Consider the following 20890-nt stretch of genomic DNA (forward strand, 5'->3'; position numbering starts at 1 on the left):
TGTTACTATCTTCAACAAACACTTTTAGCTAATTTAATCTCACATTCATTTTCTGAATATTTTTACTCTTTTCATGTCCCTCATTAGAAGTAAAACAAACATATATTTTGTATTTCATGAGAGACAATTCTATATATATGAGATATAGATGAGACAAAGAGAAGCCAACTTTTTTGGTATGTGCTCTTTCTACGACCCCTAGATTAAGAAGCATAAGGAAAAGTAGAGCATGAGCTCTTGAAGACTAAGGTTCTATTATATGTTAATGCAATAAAAGGATTTTCATAGCGGTTTATACAACACAACAACATAATAGTATGTTATTCAAACTCAAGATCTAGTTTGATTTCAAAGTAATTAAGAAATGAACTTTTTGATTTAGAACTACCTATATTTTCTATGCCTTGGATTACATTTAGCCATCATACTTGAGGGGTCAAAAACTGCAATTCTTAAGGAAAATATTTTCTTTGTTACTTTGTGGCTCCTAGTTTTAATACTAGAAGAGCTTGCTGAATCTAGGGGGATACACCTTAACCGGTGAAATATCCTTAAGGACAGTGTCATAGGCACACCTCAAGCTACGAGATTTCTGTGATTTCCAATATTTTCCAACAATAATTGAAGTAAATATAGACCATTATTATAAATAGATATAGATTGATCATCAAAGTAGATGTATATATTTCGTTGAGCCTCAAAAAAAATAAAATACAATGATAATTAAAAATTAATAAAAACAAAATTTAAATTATTGGTTATAATTGGAGATTAATTAATTGGGAGGACATGGCTTTGTGCAATAGCAAATGGAGTTATTACATTCTCCAAATTGAAAGCCCTCACTTTGGCAGGCAGTTGTACACTTTGCTTGTTCTACACATGGTCCCTTGAATGTTTTGCTTGCTTCTTGACAAATATTTGCCTCTGTCATAATAATAAAAAACAATTAAAAAATCATAAAAAATAAAATAACAAATTTGATTAATTCATATTCACGGTGTGTAAGGTTCATATTCTTTATATATTAGATTCAAGATCTCCAATTAAGGATGGAGAGATCTGATGCATCAAATCGTATATATCTCAACTAGTTTTATTTTTCGGCCCATATGATATTTCATACATGCATTATGATTTAACTAAATCTGAAATAACATGTTTTTCTATTTTTAAAAGCTAAAACTCGATACATGTAGATAAAGGTGATGGGATCCTGAATAACTTCGCCACAACTCATGTTAATAGTTGATTGAGTGATTATTTGAAAAAAAAAAGATACATAAAATTTTTAAAATTTATATTTTTCTCTCTTATCATTTATTGTTTGATAAAGAAAGCATAAAGTAAAGACATGATATACCTGCATTGCCCATGAAAAACAACACAAGAAGAAATACAACTTTAAGCAAAGACAAAGAGGGTGCCATCTTCTTGTTTTTTTTGTTTGTTATGATTTCTTCAGAAGGTATTTTTGATGATGAAAATGATGAAGCATCATGCTCATCTTATATAGAATTGAGAAATGATTAACTTACTATTTTTTTTATGAGATTACCTTTAGTTATTTGGATAGTAAATCTTTTTATGTTTAATGAGTTTTCATCCCTCTAATTATTTGGATAGTGAATATTTATATGTTTAATGAGTTTCCATACCTTTAATTATTTGGATAGTAAATCTTTTTATGTTTAATGAGTTTTCATCCCTTAATTTATTTGGATAGTAAATATTTTTATGTTTGATGAGTTTCCATACCTTTAATTATTTGGATAGTAAATCTTTTTATGTTTAATGAGTTTCCAACCCTTTAATTATGATCTGGATAGTGCTACTATTTGATGAGATTTCTTTCCTATTTTTTTAAAAAATATATATAGCCTAATGTGGCACTTTGTACTGGGGTGGACATAAATTAATATAAAAAATCAAAAGCGGATTGAATTAGACTAATTTGGTTCTTCAAAAATCGGATCGGATTAGACTAATATATTTTTGAATAATTAATGTCACTATCTGATAAATATTTTAATAAATAATATAATAAAAGAGAGAAATACAATTTAAGTTACGATTATGATATAATCTATTCAGAAAAATTGCTAAAAAAAAATTCATGTTGCAAAACTCCTCATTCACTCATAACCTCCCCTAATTAGATTTCTTCTCTATCGAGTTTCCTCTCAAGCAAGAACTAGGGATCCAAGTTTCAATTCTCCATTCCAAGAATCAAACCAAGGTTTCCACTCCATGTATGTCTTAAGGATAAATAACACTCGTCTGTGAATTCTTTTGCAACACCTCGCTCTTTGTATGTCGTCCCTTTTGTTATAAATGTAATACAATATCCTTAACATAAAAAATAAAATAAAAATCACAGTTACTACAAAATGTTAATTTCAAGTGTGATCGCTAAATTTTAATGTTGATTGTATTTGGAAAGTTATAAAACTAAATATTGTATTATCATCGATAGTAAAGTCACAAAGTTATTATTTTTTTATCATTAAAATTAATTCTGCGTTTTCTTCCCACATTAGTCTCTTTTGCCATTTGCATTTCTACATAAAGAAAGAAATCTGCAAACCAATAAGGCAATATTCTTCATTTGTTCAAACTTTATAGTTTTGCCAGAAAAAGATAACCACACCATCAATTGAAATCTGTATTTCAGCAGTATGATTTTGACTTACCGTCGAAACACCAATCCAATGATTAAGAGTATTGAGAGCTTTCCCTCGAAACACCAATCCAATGATTAAGAGTATTGAGAGCTTTCCCTGATTCATGTATCATACGGGCCATGGCTACTCCTTCAGCCAAGTTACCAACTCTCCCACTGACTAATAATGCTGCTGCAGCATTCCGTATCTAAATTTTTATTTACACAGAGGCGTGACATGATCAGTAAGAGTTCCAATTCTATACATTTTTATGAATTTACAATAACAAGTAATCTATCATAGCAAGTCCGATATGGTAACTTAAAATATCCAGTAAATGCATTATTTTTTTCATACTGTCAATATATAAAATTTCTAATCCATAAAAAGGCTAATCATAGTCATCCTTAATAAGAAACACATTGTCCCATTCATGTAAAACACTTGTAGTAGTGGAGACATAGACTAAATTAGATTGATACCAAGTATTTCACACCTCAAGCCTAGGTGAGACGCACCGGCACTCGGTGCCTTAACTTGATACCTCACATGACCGAGTGGACCACTTAACTGAACATACCTTCAAGGGACAGAAGCAAATGGTATTAAGTAATGCATTGATCATAAACTAGAATGTGAAGCTATTCTTTTATACATATAAAAGCCATTAGCGCTTCTGCTATCTTAGTGGACCGAAAGGGTAGTATGGAAGACATAACTCTAACTATATGAACCTGATTTGAACATAGTCTACGAAGCTTTTAACATATGACATGATCCATAAATGTGTCGAGACAAGGCCCCGACGTACCTTAAGCCATCTATGTAAATCATATGAAAAAGACAATTAAGACCCTCAGTGGAATTGGGTATCACCACTCTAGATGAAAATCTGCAAGGGTTCCCGCGAAGAAACTTCCCATCTAAAACGTGTGTACCGGCAATGTGAGTGCAGCGCCCCCAACATAAGGACGTGAGTAGATATGAAATTTGTACTTGTATGTAAGGCGAATTGAAAACATGATAGTTACTGAAAATCATATAAGAGAACACAACATTAGGGTAGCAATACTTCGAAACTGCAAACATACTATAGATATATTGCAAAAACTTATGATCATTTAAGTAGGAGTACCTCTTCTTTCCCAAGAGGATAACACATTTACATGTATCAAACCATATGAATCGGCATAAAATGAGACATAATTAAATTCCCTTTATCTTTTAAAGAAAATAAATCTCTATTTCATCATGATACTTTATTATAACATATGCATCACTTAAGCAAGTAAGAAATGAGGGGATAATAGCAGCAGAACTGATAAGCCACATGGAGTTTATACCATACAAGTGGAGGAGAACAAAATGGAATTTAACATAAGGACAAGTGAGTTGTGAAGACATGTGATACGCTCAAATTACACCTCCCTAAAGAAGTATAAGCGATCGTTGTCAAATAAAGAACCCAACTTGTAGGTTGGGGTCGATTCCACGGGGAATATGGTTTAGACTTAAACTTAACTCACTATTATATTCATTTAGTCAAATTATTTACGAGACAAGTAAGTAAAGGGGGGGGGGGGGTTTGTGTAACAAATAACTGATTGTTGTTTAGAGAACAAGTGAGCAAGATTCGAACTTTGGTTGTTATCAATGAGAGAGAGAAACTAGGGTGTATGTGTTCCCCATAAGCTCATAACGCGGTAATCCTAATAATAGTAATCCTATCCTAGTGTATCATATGCAAAGTGGTAAGAAATGTATCCCTAAGTGCTTGGTCCGCCAAATAGGAAATTTCACCCCGCACCTTGGACCGGCTACGTGTGTATAATTTACTAACCCTTACCTTTACCTTAGATTAGACATCATATCAATGTATGGCTTAGTTTTCACCCTCACATCAATTTACATTAGACTATTAGATAGTATCACACTAAATCTCTATTGATAATTCTTTTCTTATTAACTACCTCCTTGGTCCGGTAAGTAGCGACAAGACGAGTTCTAACGTTTTCCACCGTGAAAAAGACTTCTAAACGAAAGAATTATCAATGCATGCATCAATACTATTCAAGAATTACTTAGTTATTATTCATACTTTGTCAATCGCTCATGGTTCCCACAACCCTAGTTGGGGATTTAGTTACTTATGCTTGGAAGAACACAATTCATATTTTTAGAAGAAGAATTCATGAACTTACGTAATGAGTAGAAGAAACCCGTAATCTCCAATTGAAATTCAAAGCAAAATCTTTATAGACCGAAATCCAAAAATCAAATTGCTAAAGTTTGCAAGTGAATTCCCAAGAAAATACCAAGAACTAAAAATAAACAATAACGTCTAACCCCCAAAAACGAGGTTTATATACCCTATTTATAGAAAAACTTGTCCTAAACAAAAAGGAAATGAAATAAGGAAATAAAACTGCGGACACGGCTTCAATTGATGATACTGACCTACGAACCGTGGATAGACCTACGGTCCCTTCCGTAGCTTTACACTTAGACTTTTTCTCAGAAGCTGGAACCTTCAACTTTCAGATACAAACGACGGGTGTGCAGTACGGACAGTAGGTGACCTAGAGTCTGTGGGTCCCCTTCCGTGGCTCCACACTTAGAACTTTTCATCAGGTACTGGAGCTCCAAATCTCTGATACAAACGACGAATGTGCAGAATGGCCTGTGGGTCGACCTACGCTCCGTCAATGGATTCCGTGGTTCCACACTTGGTCAGAATTCCCTGATGATAGATCCATGCCTACCCACGACAGACCGTGACTGGACCTATGGTCCATAAGTCACCTCCGTGGGTGGCTCCTTCTGCAGAATTTCAGCTGTCATCTCTCTCGACCTCGTCCAAGCCTTTTTCTTGTAAATATAACACAAAAAACATTAATTCTATTAAAAAATGGCCCTAGACACACACAACTCTTAAGTGAAATGTAATAAAAATACCGTAAACTCACAGTATATCAACACCCTCAACTTAAACTCGTTGTTTGTCCTCAAGCGACACACTAAACTCTAAACGACACTTGTGTAGGAGTAGACATACAAACTCAAGCAATCACATGGCTATTTCAATCCATCCCATTCTCGGTGCAAATCTTTTCTCTTAGACTCAACAAGCTAACTCATGTGGATCAAGATATGACAAAGATCGACCAACAGACACCATAGCATACACTTTTTTTCACAATCACTAAGGTACCAACTTTCCGACAATGTCACTAGTCCCCTCACATCAAAAGAAATCCTTTTCACATAGAAGATATAAATTTTAGAATTTTAGGATTCATTCAACACTCATGCTCAGAAGTGACTTCAAGTACAGTTAGTGCTCAATACCATAGGCTTGCCCTTATTTTCACTGCTTAGACTCTCCAAACTAATTGCTAGGATCACTATAGGACTTTCTTAGCTTGTAACGTAGGCTCAGGGTCAGGTGTGCTACATTTGGGTACTTTTTAGTGACTTTCTGTTCTCCTTGTCATTACATTGGCTTTTTACCTCTTCCTTGACCTATTTTTGGAATCCTTCCATTTTACTCTCTTTCCCTCAACTCTTTGCAACATGGATGTGAATTTTGACTTTTTGACTCTTATTTCTCACCTTCTTCTTTTTCTTTCACTTTATTTTTCTTTATTTGTTTCAACACTTTTCTTTTGCTTCTTTTGCACAAAGGCACATCCTCTTTCTTTCTTTTTCTCTTTTCAACACTAAACTATTTTCATACCTTTTTTTCATTTGGTTTCCTCTTTCATAGCCACCCTAAACTTATGCATTTTGCATTAGTTTAGGTGCACAATGTCCGATGTCGGACCAGGGCCAAGATCATGGTAACTTTTGGCTTAGCCACCCTCAACTTAGGCTTTTGGCCTAAGTCAAGGTGTACATGTCCAAGGAGGGACAAGGGCTAAGACAATATTTTAAGGGAAGGTTAGTTAGGTGAATCAAAAGAAATGATCTATTTAAGGCTCAATTATTTGGATCAAGGGGAACATTGATTTCATTTGGTTAGATCATTTTAGGCTTAAGTGGACTAATTTGAACAAGGTCCTATGATCACTTCCCATCTTCTAGCCTAGATCATCGTAGCAGGGCCAACGGGGCAAGTTCTAGATTGGCACAGACTGTCTGAACATTAAACTATTCTCACACACTCTTGGTACATTGTTTCATTATCAGGTTATTAGAATATCAGATTACCCAGTTCAAGTTTTTAGCTTAAGTCATGAGGTCAAATTGGTTCTTATCATGTCACATTTTGATCCAACACATTCAACTCATTAAGACTATAGATTCAACACAATTCAACATTTTTGGACAGGGATCACTTTTAGCATGCTTTTCATGCCATCATGCTTTTATTTTTCACTTAACTCCTACACATACATTCCTAAACATGTCGGTTCAACAGAAATTAACACAGTCTCTTGGGGGAAAAGAACACATGCAAGAAAACCCCAAGAGAGGATTATGAGTTGGGTTACTCAGATTTCACCCTATCACTCAGAATCCATTTACCCCACCCCCAACAAAATAGAGTGCAATTGTCCTTAATGCACAAAAAGTAAAAAATAAAGGGTTGGGTGAAGCAAACCTGTGGCACATAGTGTCGAAGACCTCTCAACAAGTGGGTGGGTCTGGTTTCCTGGAGCCCGCTGGATCAACAATTGGGTCACCCTCAATAGTGCCCACATCAACCATCTCAGCACACTCAGTAGTGCTATCAATAACTCGCACCGCACCATCAGTAGTGCTTATACTGCTAGAGGCACCAACACCAATCTCCCTAGCCCGTTGCTGACGCGTTTCCTCCTTAACTATAGATGCCCTCCGGGCCTCCTCAAACTGTTGTTGCTCCCTCTTCTGAGCTCTCCCAGCCTCAGTGTAATGAGACGTCCGACTGGAGCGGGGGTGCTTCCCAGCATGACAGGAAGAATCAGGCGGAGGCATCTCATCTCCGAATAAAGCATCCAACACCGTATCATCAATCGGTGCGGTGGGCGCAGACTCAGGCTCGACCTCTAGTGGAGCAAGAAGGGCATCAAGATTAGCCCGGAGACTCGCTAAATCCGTTCGGAAAGCAGAAACATCAGTGGTGGGGGCAGGTTACTCTAAGACACGCAGCTCAAATGTATCAAGGTGCTGGTGAACGGCCTAAACCTTACGGTCCATCATCTTCTCAACTCTAGTCGCGGACTCCTCAATCGCACGCTTCATCCAAGGCCACACATGCTGAAATAGTGTAGCCATCTGGGCCTCCAAATTCTGAACACGGGCTAGAGGCACGGTGGCAGACCCGGAAGGAGGGAGTGGCTCAGGAGGAGCTAGGGGCCTGACTGGCGGCCGCAGAATGCGAAGTCGGGGCATCTTAAGTAGTGGCCGGAGGGGAAGAATCCTCACCCTGCATCTGCTCCACATCTGCTACCAAGTCTACTCCCAATAGAGGCACCTCAACCTGCGACTCTCTGCACGGTGCCGTTACATTGGCCTCATCTCAAATCAGGCCGATATCCAGAGCCTTGGTCGCCTGCACCAGCTTGTCACAGTGCCAAACCGGTACTCTAGCATCCCTACACAACTGGAAAATAAGGTAAGGGAAGGGTAATGTGGTGGTGGCCTTGAAGGCCCTCCCGTGTATCTGTGCAATCAGCATGGGGGAAAATCCATCTCCAACCCTGCACTTAAGGCTGCAACCATGACTGCACGGTCCCAAGTGAGTACATTATTAGCATGAGTGGGAGACACCCCGTTCCGTACCAAAAACCAGAAGAGTTAAGCCACAAATGTCAGGGTGGCATTCTTGATACCCAAGCTTGGGGTACTGACCCACTCGGTGCGCTCTTCGTCATTAGAAAGGTGATGGGCTAACCAGCGCAATAGAGTCTCCCTCTGATGTGCATTCCTCTGGAATACCCCACTCCGAACAGTGTCCCAGCGATAGTCAAACTCAGTCGTGTTGATTGGCAGAGTGTGGCTCGGACCATAGAGGAATCTGCGGATGGTAGTCTCAGATATATCAACAGAAAACCCTTGCACTTGTATAGCCGTGAGTGGAGCCTGGGCAGTGGGCTTGGCCCATTTGTCAATCGAACCTCGGAGGGTGGCTGCATAGAAAACATATAACTCCCTAACTATCTCCTCACTGAAGGATCCTGGGCTACGGGCCATCCACTTACACTTATGTCTCTGGAAGATCTGATGGATGTAGGGCATGGTATGAAGGCTGCCTGTGAGTACCCGACCCTCGGTGACCAATCGAGCCATTTTCTCCTTCTCTATTAGCATGCGAGCGTGTCTGTATATCCGCCACTGGCCACTGGCACACCATCGGTTTGGCTCCTCAGCAACTGGAGTAGGATTGTTGTTCGGTGGTGCTGAAATGTCCCCAGCACTAGTAGCCTCAGAGGATGAGGCGTTGGCGCTATTAGAACTAGAGCCGGATGCACAGCCAGAAGCAGAAACGAACTCAAAGCCAGCCGATGAACCGATCGGGTATGCTTCTCATTAGACTGGAAGGCAGTGACCACGTCGAGAATCACCTGCCGGGTTTGATTCCGTGTAGTGCGTGGTGCAGTTGGGGATGTCCTACTAGTAGGTGGGATATATGCAAGGTCAGTCTCCGCATTAGTATCTTCATCAATCAGCCTTAAGGTTGGTGCAACAGATTTTGACTTGCCATTTGGTATATAAGTCAGAGCTTTCTTGGGAGCCATGGTACCTGTGAAGGCTTAGTCAGTACCAAAACAAACCAATATCACACTCAAATATTTTTTAGAAAAAAGGAACAGAACAAAACAAAAACTAAAAAAAAAAAATTGATAGTAGCTGCAGTGAGCACCTACGGTCCGTGGATGGACCTACGGCCTGTGGTTCCCCTCCGCAGGTCAGGAGTCCCGGAAGTTGGGCTTCTGATGGGAACCATGGATGTGCAGAACGGTCCGTCGATGCTTGTAACCCCTCTACCATTGGGTGTTCCTTTCATACATTCCCTTCTCACATTTTTACACAACTTACGAATTTCACATGAGGTCTCCCAGCACTTCTCGAGCTTCAAAACACCCAAACAAATAAATAGACACATAAAGGGTAGCAAGCCTACACAACCCTCAATTTAAATGGAACATCACTACACCCTTTGTTTCTTCCCTAAAAACACTTCACATGACTTTCTCTTAAGGACAACCAACACTATAAATTATAATATAAAATATACAGATTGATTACATCACATTAAATCAATAAGATAAGAAATGGACTAGTACGATATTATGTCGAACACCTAGAGGGCATAAAGCTCCACAATTTTCAAAAATAGTGTTTCAACACCCAGCTAACGCATACTTACAAAACAATACTTTTACTACCATACATAGGTATAAGACAGTGTCCTTCACCACCAAATGAATCCAACTATCCACCCAATACTGCTCAAAGATTCACCATATTAGGCAGCTCCAAACCTTTTATTATAATCACTAAATCTTGGACTCTTGAACTCCGGTCATAGTCCCATAATTTCATGAAAATAACCTAGAGGAATCTCACCCAATCTGATATATATATTGAGATGAAATGGGAAAGCAAGATTACCTAAATTCTACAAATTTAGACCTTTAACTTGTACTCCTTCAAGGGCTAGAATTAACCTTCAAACTTGGCTTTGAAAGAGAAGGATTTCTTCAAAAACCCTAGGTATAATTTAAGGAAGATGCTTAAAGTTGAGAGGTGATGAGATAAACCTTGAGAGAGATCATATAATTTATGTATGTAAAATAATAAGAGAACATCAGCCAAGCCTTTGGGTTAAAAGAATATCCACCACCTCTCTTTTTCTCTTTATTTTGGGCCACAAAAATGGCTAAGTAGGTGATCCACCTACTTGGCTCTTTGAGCTGGTCAAGGAGTCAAAGTAGGTGATGCACCTACTTTGTCCTTTTGGCTGGTCATTAAGACTTAGTAAGTGAAGCAAGTAAGTGAAACAAGTGGGTGAAGCACATATGTGAAGCAATTAGGCCAGGCAAGTAAGTGAAGCACATAGGTGAAGTAAGTAGGTGAAGCACATAGGTGATTTACTTGATTCAAATTTTCAATTCTGCCCAAATCATTCATTTTAACCTTATCGTAGCTAATCGTATATTTACTTGAACCCTTGGTCTTTAGGTTTCAACTACAACCTCATTCTCCTAAATAATAATAGGTTTGTCAATGTGAACTTAGCCATACAAACGATGGGGGACATGGGGTGTTACATCATCCTCCCCCTTTGGCTCATTCCTCCTCAAATGTTTGTTGTAGCTAATAGTTCATAATTACCTCATTGTTTGTAATACCTACTCTAATGCACCCTCATTTCCTTCTTGAGTCTCATATCCTTAAGAGCAACTAAACCTTTCATCATCTTTCTTTCGGTAGGTGAATCAAAACTTGAGACTTAAGATTCTAATTCATGGCTCGTATTCTTAGCATATGCATGACCTGATCATATCATATTCACCTACAACTTTAAGCTCAATAACATAAAGCAGAATGATTCTTCAAAATATAGCTCTATTGCACGATTTAGAACATGAATGAAAGGTAACAATTCCTAAATACCTATGTAGCCTCCCTCTTATATATGTGGTCGACAACACACCAATAAAAAAAACTCTACTAGACATGGCTTCATAGACTCCCTAGGATAATGAACCTAATGCTCTGATACCAAGTTTGTCACACCTCAAGCCTAGGTGAGACGGACCAGCACTCGGTGCCTCAACTTGATACCTCACATGACCGAGCGGACCACTTAACTGAACATACCTACAAGGGACAGAAGCAAATGGTATTAAGTAATGCATTGATCATTAACTAGAATGTGAAGCTATTCTTTTATACATTTAAAAGCCATTAGCGCTTATGCTATCTTAGTGGACCGATAGGGAAGTATGGAAGACATAACTCTAACTATATGAACTTGATTTGGACATAGTCTACGAAGCCTCTAACATATGACATGATCCATAAATATGTCGAGACAAGGCCCCGGCGTACCTTAAGCCATCTATGTCAATAATATGAAAAAGATAAGACCCTTAGTTGAATTGGGTATCACCACTCTAGATGAAAATCTGCAAGGGGTTCTCGCCAAGAAACTTCCCATCTAAAACATGTGAACCGGCAGTGTGAGTGAAACGCCCCCGACATAAGAACGTGAGTAGATATGAAATTTGTACTTGTATGTAAGGCGAATTGAAAACATGATAGTTATTGAAAATTATATAAGAGAACACAACATTAGGGTAGAAATACTTGGAAACTGCGAACATACTATAGATATATTGCAAAAACTTATGATCATTTAAGTAGAAGTACCTCTTATTTCCCAAGAGGATAACACATATACATGTATCAATCCTTATGAATCGGCATAAAATGAGACATGATTAAATTCCCTTTATATTTTAAAGAAAAAATCTGTATTTCATCATGATACTTTATTATAACGTATGTATCACTTAAGCAACTAAGAAATGAGGGGATAATATCAAAAGAACTGATAAGCCGCATGGAGTTTATAACATACAAGTGGAGGAGAACAAAATGGGATTTAACATAAGGACAAGTGAGTTGTGAAGACATGTTGCATTTGATCAAGAGATTTATAAGACATGTAGCTACATAAGCAAGTGTGTTATAAGACAGCCATATAAGCAAGTGAACTGGAGACATGTTGTTAAATAAGGGAGTGGAGTAGGAGACACACACATAAAAAAGTGACCTGTAAGAATGTAATTAAAAACAATTGAGCCATCAAGGGCATATAACACATTAACAAGAAGGTAATGGAACGTGAGTTATGAGGTTATGCGACACTCGAAAAGATAACTATGAGAATATGTGACATATGAAAAGGTGAATTATGAGAACATATGACACATCAAAGTAACTATGTGAACACATGACACATGAACAAGTGAACTATTAGAATGGATAACATGTGAACATTTAACTATTAGAACATATAAACACATGAGCAACCGGGGCATCTGGAAACTAGGAACAACCTGTAGGATCACAATGCCATGTTTTACCATTCTCGACATGTTTATCAATTTTCTGTGGATTTGATTATTAGCACTTGGGCACATGAAATATTACTATACTTAGATCAATATACCTTACATTCTTTTCATACTCTTTGTTGCTTTATAATCTTTGTAAGATATACAATACAAGTGACCAACTGATCAGTAGTAGAAGAAGATGACCCATGCTAGGCATTTAACCCCTGGGATGTTGTCCTCATAAATATACAAATCGGGATCGACCCATGCTAGGATTTTTCCCCTGGGCTGCCGCCTATAATTATATAGATTGAGATCGGTCCATGCTAGGTATTTTAACCCCTAAGCTGCCACCAATAATTATAATTGAGATCAACCCATGCTAGGTATTTTAACCCTTGAGCTGCCACCCATAATTATATAGATTGAGATCGGCCCATGCTAGGTATTTCGACCCCTGAGCTCCCATAATTATATAGATTGAGATCGGCCCATGCTTGGTGATCATCTTCCCTGTCTCCAGATTCTGAACAACACAACCAAGATGTGAGAAAACAACAAGACAATTTTGTTCCACCAACTGTCCAACATAAATAAGATTAACAGTAAGTTTATCAAAAAGGACATTAGTGAAGCCAGATGATTTTCCAATCTTAAAGGCAGATAAAGTATCACCATTGGCTGTGAAAATAAGATGATTTTCTGATGGAGTTGATAAATAGTGTAAATTATGGATATCTCCTGTCATATGGTGAGACGCAGCCGAATCTATATGCCAAAATTTTGAATTCTTATTTAAATTCTTACCAGGATAGGCAACAATGAGAGCACTAGAAATAGCCCCGGGGAGAGCGGCTGCAACTGAATCGTGTATCATCTTTTGAACTGCTTTCGGATCCAAAGAAGATGGTGTGATCTCTGCTTGACTCACATAAGCTTCAAACGCTTGATAAGATTTGTTCTTGGTTTGATGCGTGCTTGGGCGTCGATTTCACTCTAGAATTATATGGCCAGGCTTCTTACAATAATTGCATATGTTTTTTTTCTTGCAATGTGACGCAATATGGCCATACTCTTTGCACTAAAAGCATTGTGGTCCAGACTTTTGAAATGAGCTTTGAGTAAATGATTTATGGGTACCTTTTGATGTATACATAGCCACGTCAATTGTGTAGGAAAAATCCATGGATGCCAGATTATTGATGCGCGTTTCCTTATGAATGAGTTCTCCAAAAACTACACCGATGTCTGGAAGAGTTTCTCTGTTAAGAATGTTAGCTCTAACTGTTAAGAATGTTAGCTCTAATAGGCTCAAAGGCAGGCCTCAATTTCATGAGAAATTGGACAACTCGATTCTTCTTCCTCTCCAACATAACGCCCTTGAAGCCTGTTGAAGAAAGGTTTCCTCCAAAGCTTTGGTCTTGTCCTGACCAGATTGCCATAAGTCCCGAATAATAATTCTGAATGTCTTTATCTCCCTGTTTGTATTCCGAAAGAGTATGTTCCAACTCAAAATCCCGAGCATGATTACATTGAGAATGTACTTTTTTGAGATTCTTCCATATCTCTACTGCCAATTTGAACAGATGCAGACTGAGTGCAACATCTGCATGTACAAAATTAAGCAACTCAAAATCCCGAGCATGATTACATTGAGAATGTACTTTTTTGAGATTCTTCCACATCTCTACTGCCAATTTGAATAGACGCAGATTGAGTGCAACATCTGCATGTACAAAATTAAGGATCCATGAAATTATACGAGCATTGTTAGCGTGCCAAACTTGTTTTTTGTTGTCTTCATGTGGCTCAATTGTTGATCCATCCAAGATTCCAAACAAGCTTTTTCCTTGAACAAAGATCCAAAAATGAAATTCCTACATCAGATAATTTTTTTCATCAAATTTGGTTGACAAAATGTCATGAGAATGCGACTCCATTAGAAAGACGAGATATCCGAGGATAGAAATCAAACAACAATAAGGAGCAAATTAAACTAGTTTATGAAGAAAAAACTTAGGCTCTTGATACCATGATAACAATTGATAAATTAGAGACTAAAAGGAGTTGAAAACTATTCTGTATTTCTTTGCTTTACAATTGATAAACTATCCACTATTTATATACAAAGGTACAATCATGATTTTGGCACAATATCATATCATATCTTGCACCATATCAATGGTGTAATTGTTCTTAGTTAAATTAGAATATTGTCCCGGATATTTTAGAATCATATAAGATATTTGGAATCATAACATATATGATTTGGAATCATATCAGATATGGTCAACATCAATTATAATACACAATATAATTTTTCCAACTACCCAAAGTATATGAAATCAATTCAATGTACCCCGACCCCACCACCTGATTGTTATTTTTATGTGCTCAGTAGGGTTCTTTGGACCATTTAGGAAGTTGGTCAGTCTGGTTCAAATCATGATTTTGTTGGGTTTTGAGCTTTTTTCCTTCCTATGTGGATAAATTTAGCACAAATTTGATTAGCCCACTTTGCCCATACGCCCAATATTATGGTGCATATGTTAGACTTTCTTTTAGGTGTTATTTTAGAGATATCACAAGAGCTAGAAAGCAGTCATATAGAGAGAAAAGTGGGAGAGTGCAATTTTTCGCACAAGCCCTAGCAGCCAATTTCAAATCGCAATTCCCACTTCGTTTCTTATCCGATTGAGTTGATTTTTGGACAACTTGTTCCTTTCAACTTGATCTTTGATTGGAAAATGAGAGAGAGTGATTTGGATTCCCGTAGCTCCAATTTTTTGCTCGTGAACAACAGCTATGATTTGATGTTTTTACTTCTTTTATTTCTCTAGTTTTTGGTGTTATCTTGTACTTTTGTTGCTCATTGTTTGACACTCTTTGTTGAAGTCACCATCAAAGAATTTTTGCACTAAAACACAATGGTCTAAAGAAGTCTTCTTGAAGCCCTGCTGACTCATGAAAGAACAAAATTTTTTGTACCATTGTCTGGGAGCTTGTTTTAGACCATACAAGCTCTTCTTCAATTTGCAAACATAATTCTCTTTTCCCTTGACTTCAAAGTTTTCCGGACGCTTCATATAAATTTCTTCATCCAAGTCACCATGGAGAAAAGTAGTTTTAGCATCCGTCTGTTCAACCTCCAAGTCCAGACTTGCAGCCAGGCCTAGAACCACACGGATGGATGACATTTTATAACTGGAGAGAATATCTCATCAAAATCAATTTCCTTTTTCTGGTTAAAGCCCTGCACAACTAATCTAGCCTTGTACCGTGGAACTGGGTTACCATCTTCATGTTTCACTCGGAAAACCCACCTGTTCTTCAAAGCTTTTCGATCTTTAAGTAACATAACCAAATCAAAGGTATGATTATCATATAGAGATTTCATTTCATCCTCCATTGCATCAAACCACCTCTCTTTTTCTTCACTTTCCATGGCCTCATCAAGACTCTCGGGTTCTCCCCTGTCAATCAAGAGTACATACTCATTGGGAGAATAACGAGATGGAGGTATTTTCTCTCTAGTAGATCTTCTGAGAGAACTCTTTGGAGCATCAATAATAGTTGGTTGCTAGCCAACCACATCATCTTGCACTGGAGCATCAACGACATACTAGTCATTCTGAATATAATCATCATCTTCCATATCAACTTGATTTTCATCATTTTGAAGATTTTCATCAAGTGCAATTGTCAAAGGAACTGGATCAACATCAACTAGGTTGTCACTGCTCTGAGAATCAACTTTCTCAGCTTTGTCAAGATCTTCAATTGTTTGGTCTTCAAAGAACACAACATCACGACTTCTAACAAATTTCTTATCAACTGGATCAAAGAAATGATAGCCAAATTCATCTTGACCATAACCAACAAAGATACATTGCCTAATTTTAACATCTAACTTTGACCTCTCATCCTTAGAAACATGCACAAAGGCTTTACACCCAAAAACTTTAAGATGATCATAAGAAACATTCTTACCACACCAAACTCTATCACATACATCACCATTCAAAGCAACAGTAAGAGATAAATTGATAACGTAGGCAACAATATTAAGTGCTTCTGCCCAAAAGAAATCTGGCAGCTTAGCATCTGAAATCATGCATCTAACCATCTCAACAAGAGTTCTCTTCATCTTCTCCGCTGAACCATTTAGCTGAGGAGTCTTCAGAGGATTTTTCTGATGCTAAATACCCTGCTCTCTACAATATCTATCAAAAGGACCAATATATTCACCACCATTATCAGAGCGGATGCATTTCAATTTCTTCCTTGTCTGTCTCTCAACCAAGGCTTAATAATTCTTAAACACATCAAGTACCTGATCCTTGGACTTCAAAGAGAATACACAGAGTTTGCGAGAATGATCATCAATAAAAGTCACAAAGAATGATCATCAATAAAAGTCAGAAAAGAAACTCTTTTCTGTTTACCAGCTAAGCAATGAACACACTTGTTCAACTTTTCTTGTTTCACTCTAGAAAGCAAATTCTTCTTAGCCAAATTATCCATCCCCTTCTTGCTGATATGACCCAGTCTTCTATGCCATAACAATGATGAAGTATCATTTTCCACCAAATTTACTAAGCCTCTAAAAATGGAGCCCTGAAAAATGTACAAGTTAGATAACTTGTCACCACGGGCTACAACCATCGAACCTCTAGTAAGCTTCCACTGGCCAACATCAAGGGTATTAACATAACCCTCATCATCAAGGTATCCACCAGAAATCAAATTCAAGCGAACATCTGGGGCATGCTTGACATTATTGAGAACTAATTTGGAACCATTATTACTATCCATACAAACAGTCCCAATACCAAGAACCACAACCTCATGATGACAGTGGTGGAGATGGAGATGGAGATGGAGCAAGAGTGTAAGAAATCCACTGGAGGTGATTACCTGAGGGGCTTTAAACCAATGAAGGGTTATAGTTATGATGCTTTCGATTATCTAATGATGACTGTCTAGACCGTATCCCCGATGGGGCTTTGGAGGAGCATCACCCTCATTTTGCTGATAATTGGCGCCGTTATGATGGTCAACTTCAAACAACCAATGTATGTATGCTTTTGTGCAGATTAATTATATATGTACTACTAATAAATATCTTGGCAGGGTATGGACCTTGATACGTTTCCTGGTTGTTCTATGCTTGTTGATGCATATCCAATAAGGATGTCCGATACCACAACCGAGGAGGAGGCTATGATAATTTATGAGCTGGTTGATCTTGCTCTCGAGATATACAATCATGATGAATCCAATGTATGTATGAGTATGACCCTGTTGCGATCCCTTTATATTAGTCTGTGATGCAACGTACTAATAATTGCCAAGATGGATTTGGATGGAAGAGAGGGACTTAGACTTTGATATGTGGTTGATACTTCAACGAACAACATTCTCCTCGTGTTGCCCCCTATATGCATGGATTTGAAAAGTTACTAAAGGTGTACGTAGAGTGAGATTTTTGACTTGAACAATCATAAGCATTTCAGCAATCGCAAGGCATGAAGAAAATACTGTAAGGATATTCGCAATTGCAAATTACATAGCTGCTTGAGATATACCCCTATCAAATAAGCCAATCCAACATGTGTTCAGATTTTTAGTTATGCAAAGACAAGTCAAAGAAGAAGATATTCATTTATGTTTTGTAGCTAACATGCTCTTTCAATATTTGGTTTTTTGTTTAATAAAGAGCAGCAGTCAGTGCTATATAATCACGAATCACTTGAACACAACACCATGAATTCTCTTATGTATTTATTTTAATTAATACATGTAACACCACTTATAACTTGTAAGTAAGCTCCATAATCTTATCTGAGTCGAGAAAATGATCAAAATAGCCCTTTAACATACATCGTTTTCACAAAATTTGAGACAAGTATTGTATAAACTTTGTGAAATATAGTGCGGTGCTCCTTCAAAACGTCTTCAGGGATGAACAAGGAACCTCACCAGCCAAGAACTTGCGAGGCAAGGAGTTCATCTGCATAATTTTCTGTCAGCCATTTCTATTTCTGAAAAGAAAGGAAAAATAATAATCATTTTGCACTTTGCAATGTGGTTAAGCGAAATGACAAGCCCAATGAAAAGACACTTGATAATTCTAAGACAAAGCTCATAAATATTGTAATAAAAATTTTGAATTGAAAGATTAAAAGTATTCAAATTCAAAAATATATTAGATTTTTAAGAAAAAAGATTTTTTTTTTTGGTTATATTAAAGGTAGAAATTCATAAGTACAAGAATTTTAAATCAAATTCTTACTCATATCCAAAGAGCTTGAGATGAAACAATCCTGCCATAATATATATTTACATGTAAAAAGGTGACTGACAAAAATTGATTGGATATATATCATACCAACTTTGTATCATTTAATATCAATTTTTTATTTTGATAAATAAAATCAATCTGAAAATATATAGTATAGTACCTTATAACATATATAATAACAAGTTGGTATCATGTAATATACTAACTTTTATTTTGATTAATAGAACCAAACTGGTATCAACATATAATGTTCTACATTATACCATATATCATCCCAACGTTTATTCATATAATACATCATACTTATTCTATAAATACTTTCTCATATACAAATATTGTTTTAAATTGTCATGACTCAAAAATGGACGTGGTGACACTTGCATTATCCCACCAGCCTAAATCCTGACGAAGCAGATAAATGCGAAAATAAAGCGGAAATAAGATTTCAAGATAACAAAACATGCAGATAACTTAATCAAATTCATAATATTCCCAAAATTTGATTGTCATGTGTACAAACCACTAACATTATAATAGAAGTGAAGAAAAAGAAATGGGGTACGGTGAAGAAGGGATATTTGTTGGGTTTTATAGAGCAAGTCAAAGCGGGGACAACAAGGACTAAGCCCAGCATATTCCAAGAAACTCTCTGACTCCTTTGTTACGAACGATAAAGAATAATTAATATCAAAATTTATTTTTGAATAAGTTTATGTTATATTTTGGTTGAAATTAATTATTCTAAAAATATAATATTATTTTTTTTATCTTATATTCAAGATAAAATGATAATTGTGAAATTATTAATTTTAAAATTTATTTCGGAGATAATTTGTTAAACCAAACGAGGACTTAGAGTAGAGCAAAATCATAAGTAGAAGAAAGAGGGTCGCTGAGGTGACCAGCAACTACCTTTGTTGAAACTTTTCAAGTATATGCCAATCGAAGTATGTGTAGACGTTATTTTAAAAGAGTCTTTTCTTGTGTACCAGAAGCAGGGGTACGTAAGAAGAGGTTTACAATTTATCTATTTGATGATTTTGGGTAAAGATATACTAAGTTTTAACTTTATGTTGGTGTTTTTTCCTCTCTCTCAATGTGTTGATGTAATTGCCAAGCTGGATTTGGATGGATTATCAATTTACTTTGATATGTGGTACTGATGAATCTGTATACCTCACTTCATTTTCTCCGGTAAAAACGAACAATATTCTCCTCTTGTGGTATCTCCTTTGAAAAGTTACTGAAGGTGTACACAGATTGAGATTTTTTACTTTAACAATAAAAGAAATTTACGGCATTCAGCAATAATAAAGTTCACTTTTTCAACATAGTGGTAACCCTGCAAGGCATGAAGAAAATACTATAAGGACATTTGATTAGATGAATAGAAGCGTAGTACATCGATTTTGTTATCATTCTTGCATAGCATGGTTAGCCAAATATCCTTCCAGATTAGGTTTCCAGGTAAGCCAATCAGACATGATTTCATATTAAAGTTGTATTGCACAGATCGGTTCAGATTTTTAGTTATGCAAGTAGGTGCCATCATGACTTGATAAATCGGGTCGTGACATAAACTTTGTGCATTATTGATACAAAATATTGTGTTTTGTTGTTGTATACGTTGCGTAGAAAGTCGTGCTTACTATCTCCTCCATCGTTGTTATGTAAGAGGAAAAGAGCGAAAAGCTTACTTCACTACTAAAAAATTGTCAAAAAATGACGGCCAAAAGCGACGGACTGCGTCGCTTTTTTGGTCAAAATTGACGGAAAAGCGACGCAGTCACTTCCGTCGCTTTTTAGCTCGTCGCTTTTCAAAAAGCGACGGACAACGTCATTTTTCAAAAAACGACGGACTGCGTCGC

The 20890-nt window shown here is 37.0% G+C and overlaps 1 protein-coding gene across 1 annotated transcript in view; it reads right to left on the reverse strand.

The window, feature by feature from the left end:
* Positions 1–2264: 2264 nt before the first annotated feature.
* LOC125862275 (anthranilate phosphoribosyltransferase, chloroplastic-like) overlaps positions 2265–20890 on the reverse strand; it is a 1111005-nt gene continuing 1092379 nt past the window's right edge. The window contains exon 10 of the mRNA XM_049542313.1: positions 2265–2349. Coding sequence (XP_049398270.1) covers positions 2329–2349 — 21 coding nt within the window. The 3' untranslated portion in view covers positions 2265–2328. The remainder of the gene's footprint in view (positions 2350–20890) is intronic.

The sequence above is a fragment of the Solanum stenotomum genome, chromosome 4, assembly GCF_019186545.1.
Source record: "Solanum stenotomum isolate F172 chromosome 4, ASM1918654v1, whole genome shotgun sequence".
NCBI classification, from domain to species: Eukaryota; Viridiplantae; Streptophyta; class Magnoliopsida; order Solanales; family Solanaceae; genus Solanum; species Solanum stenotomum.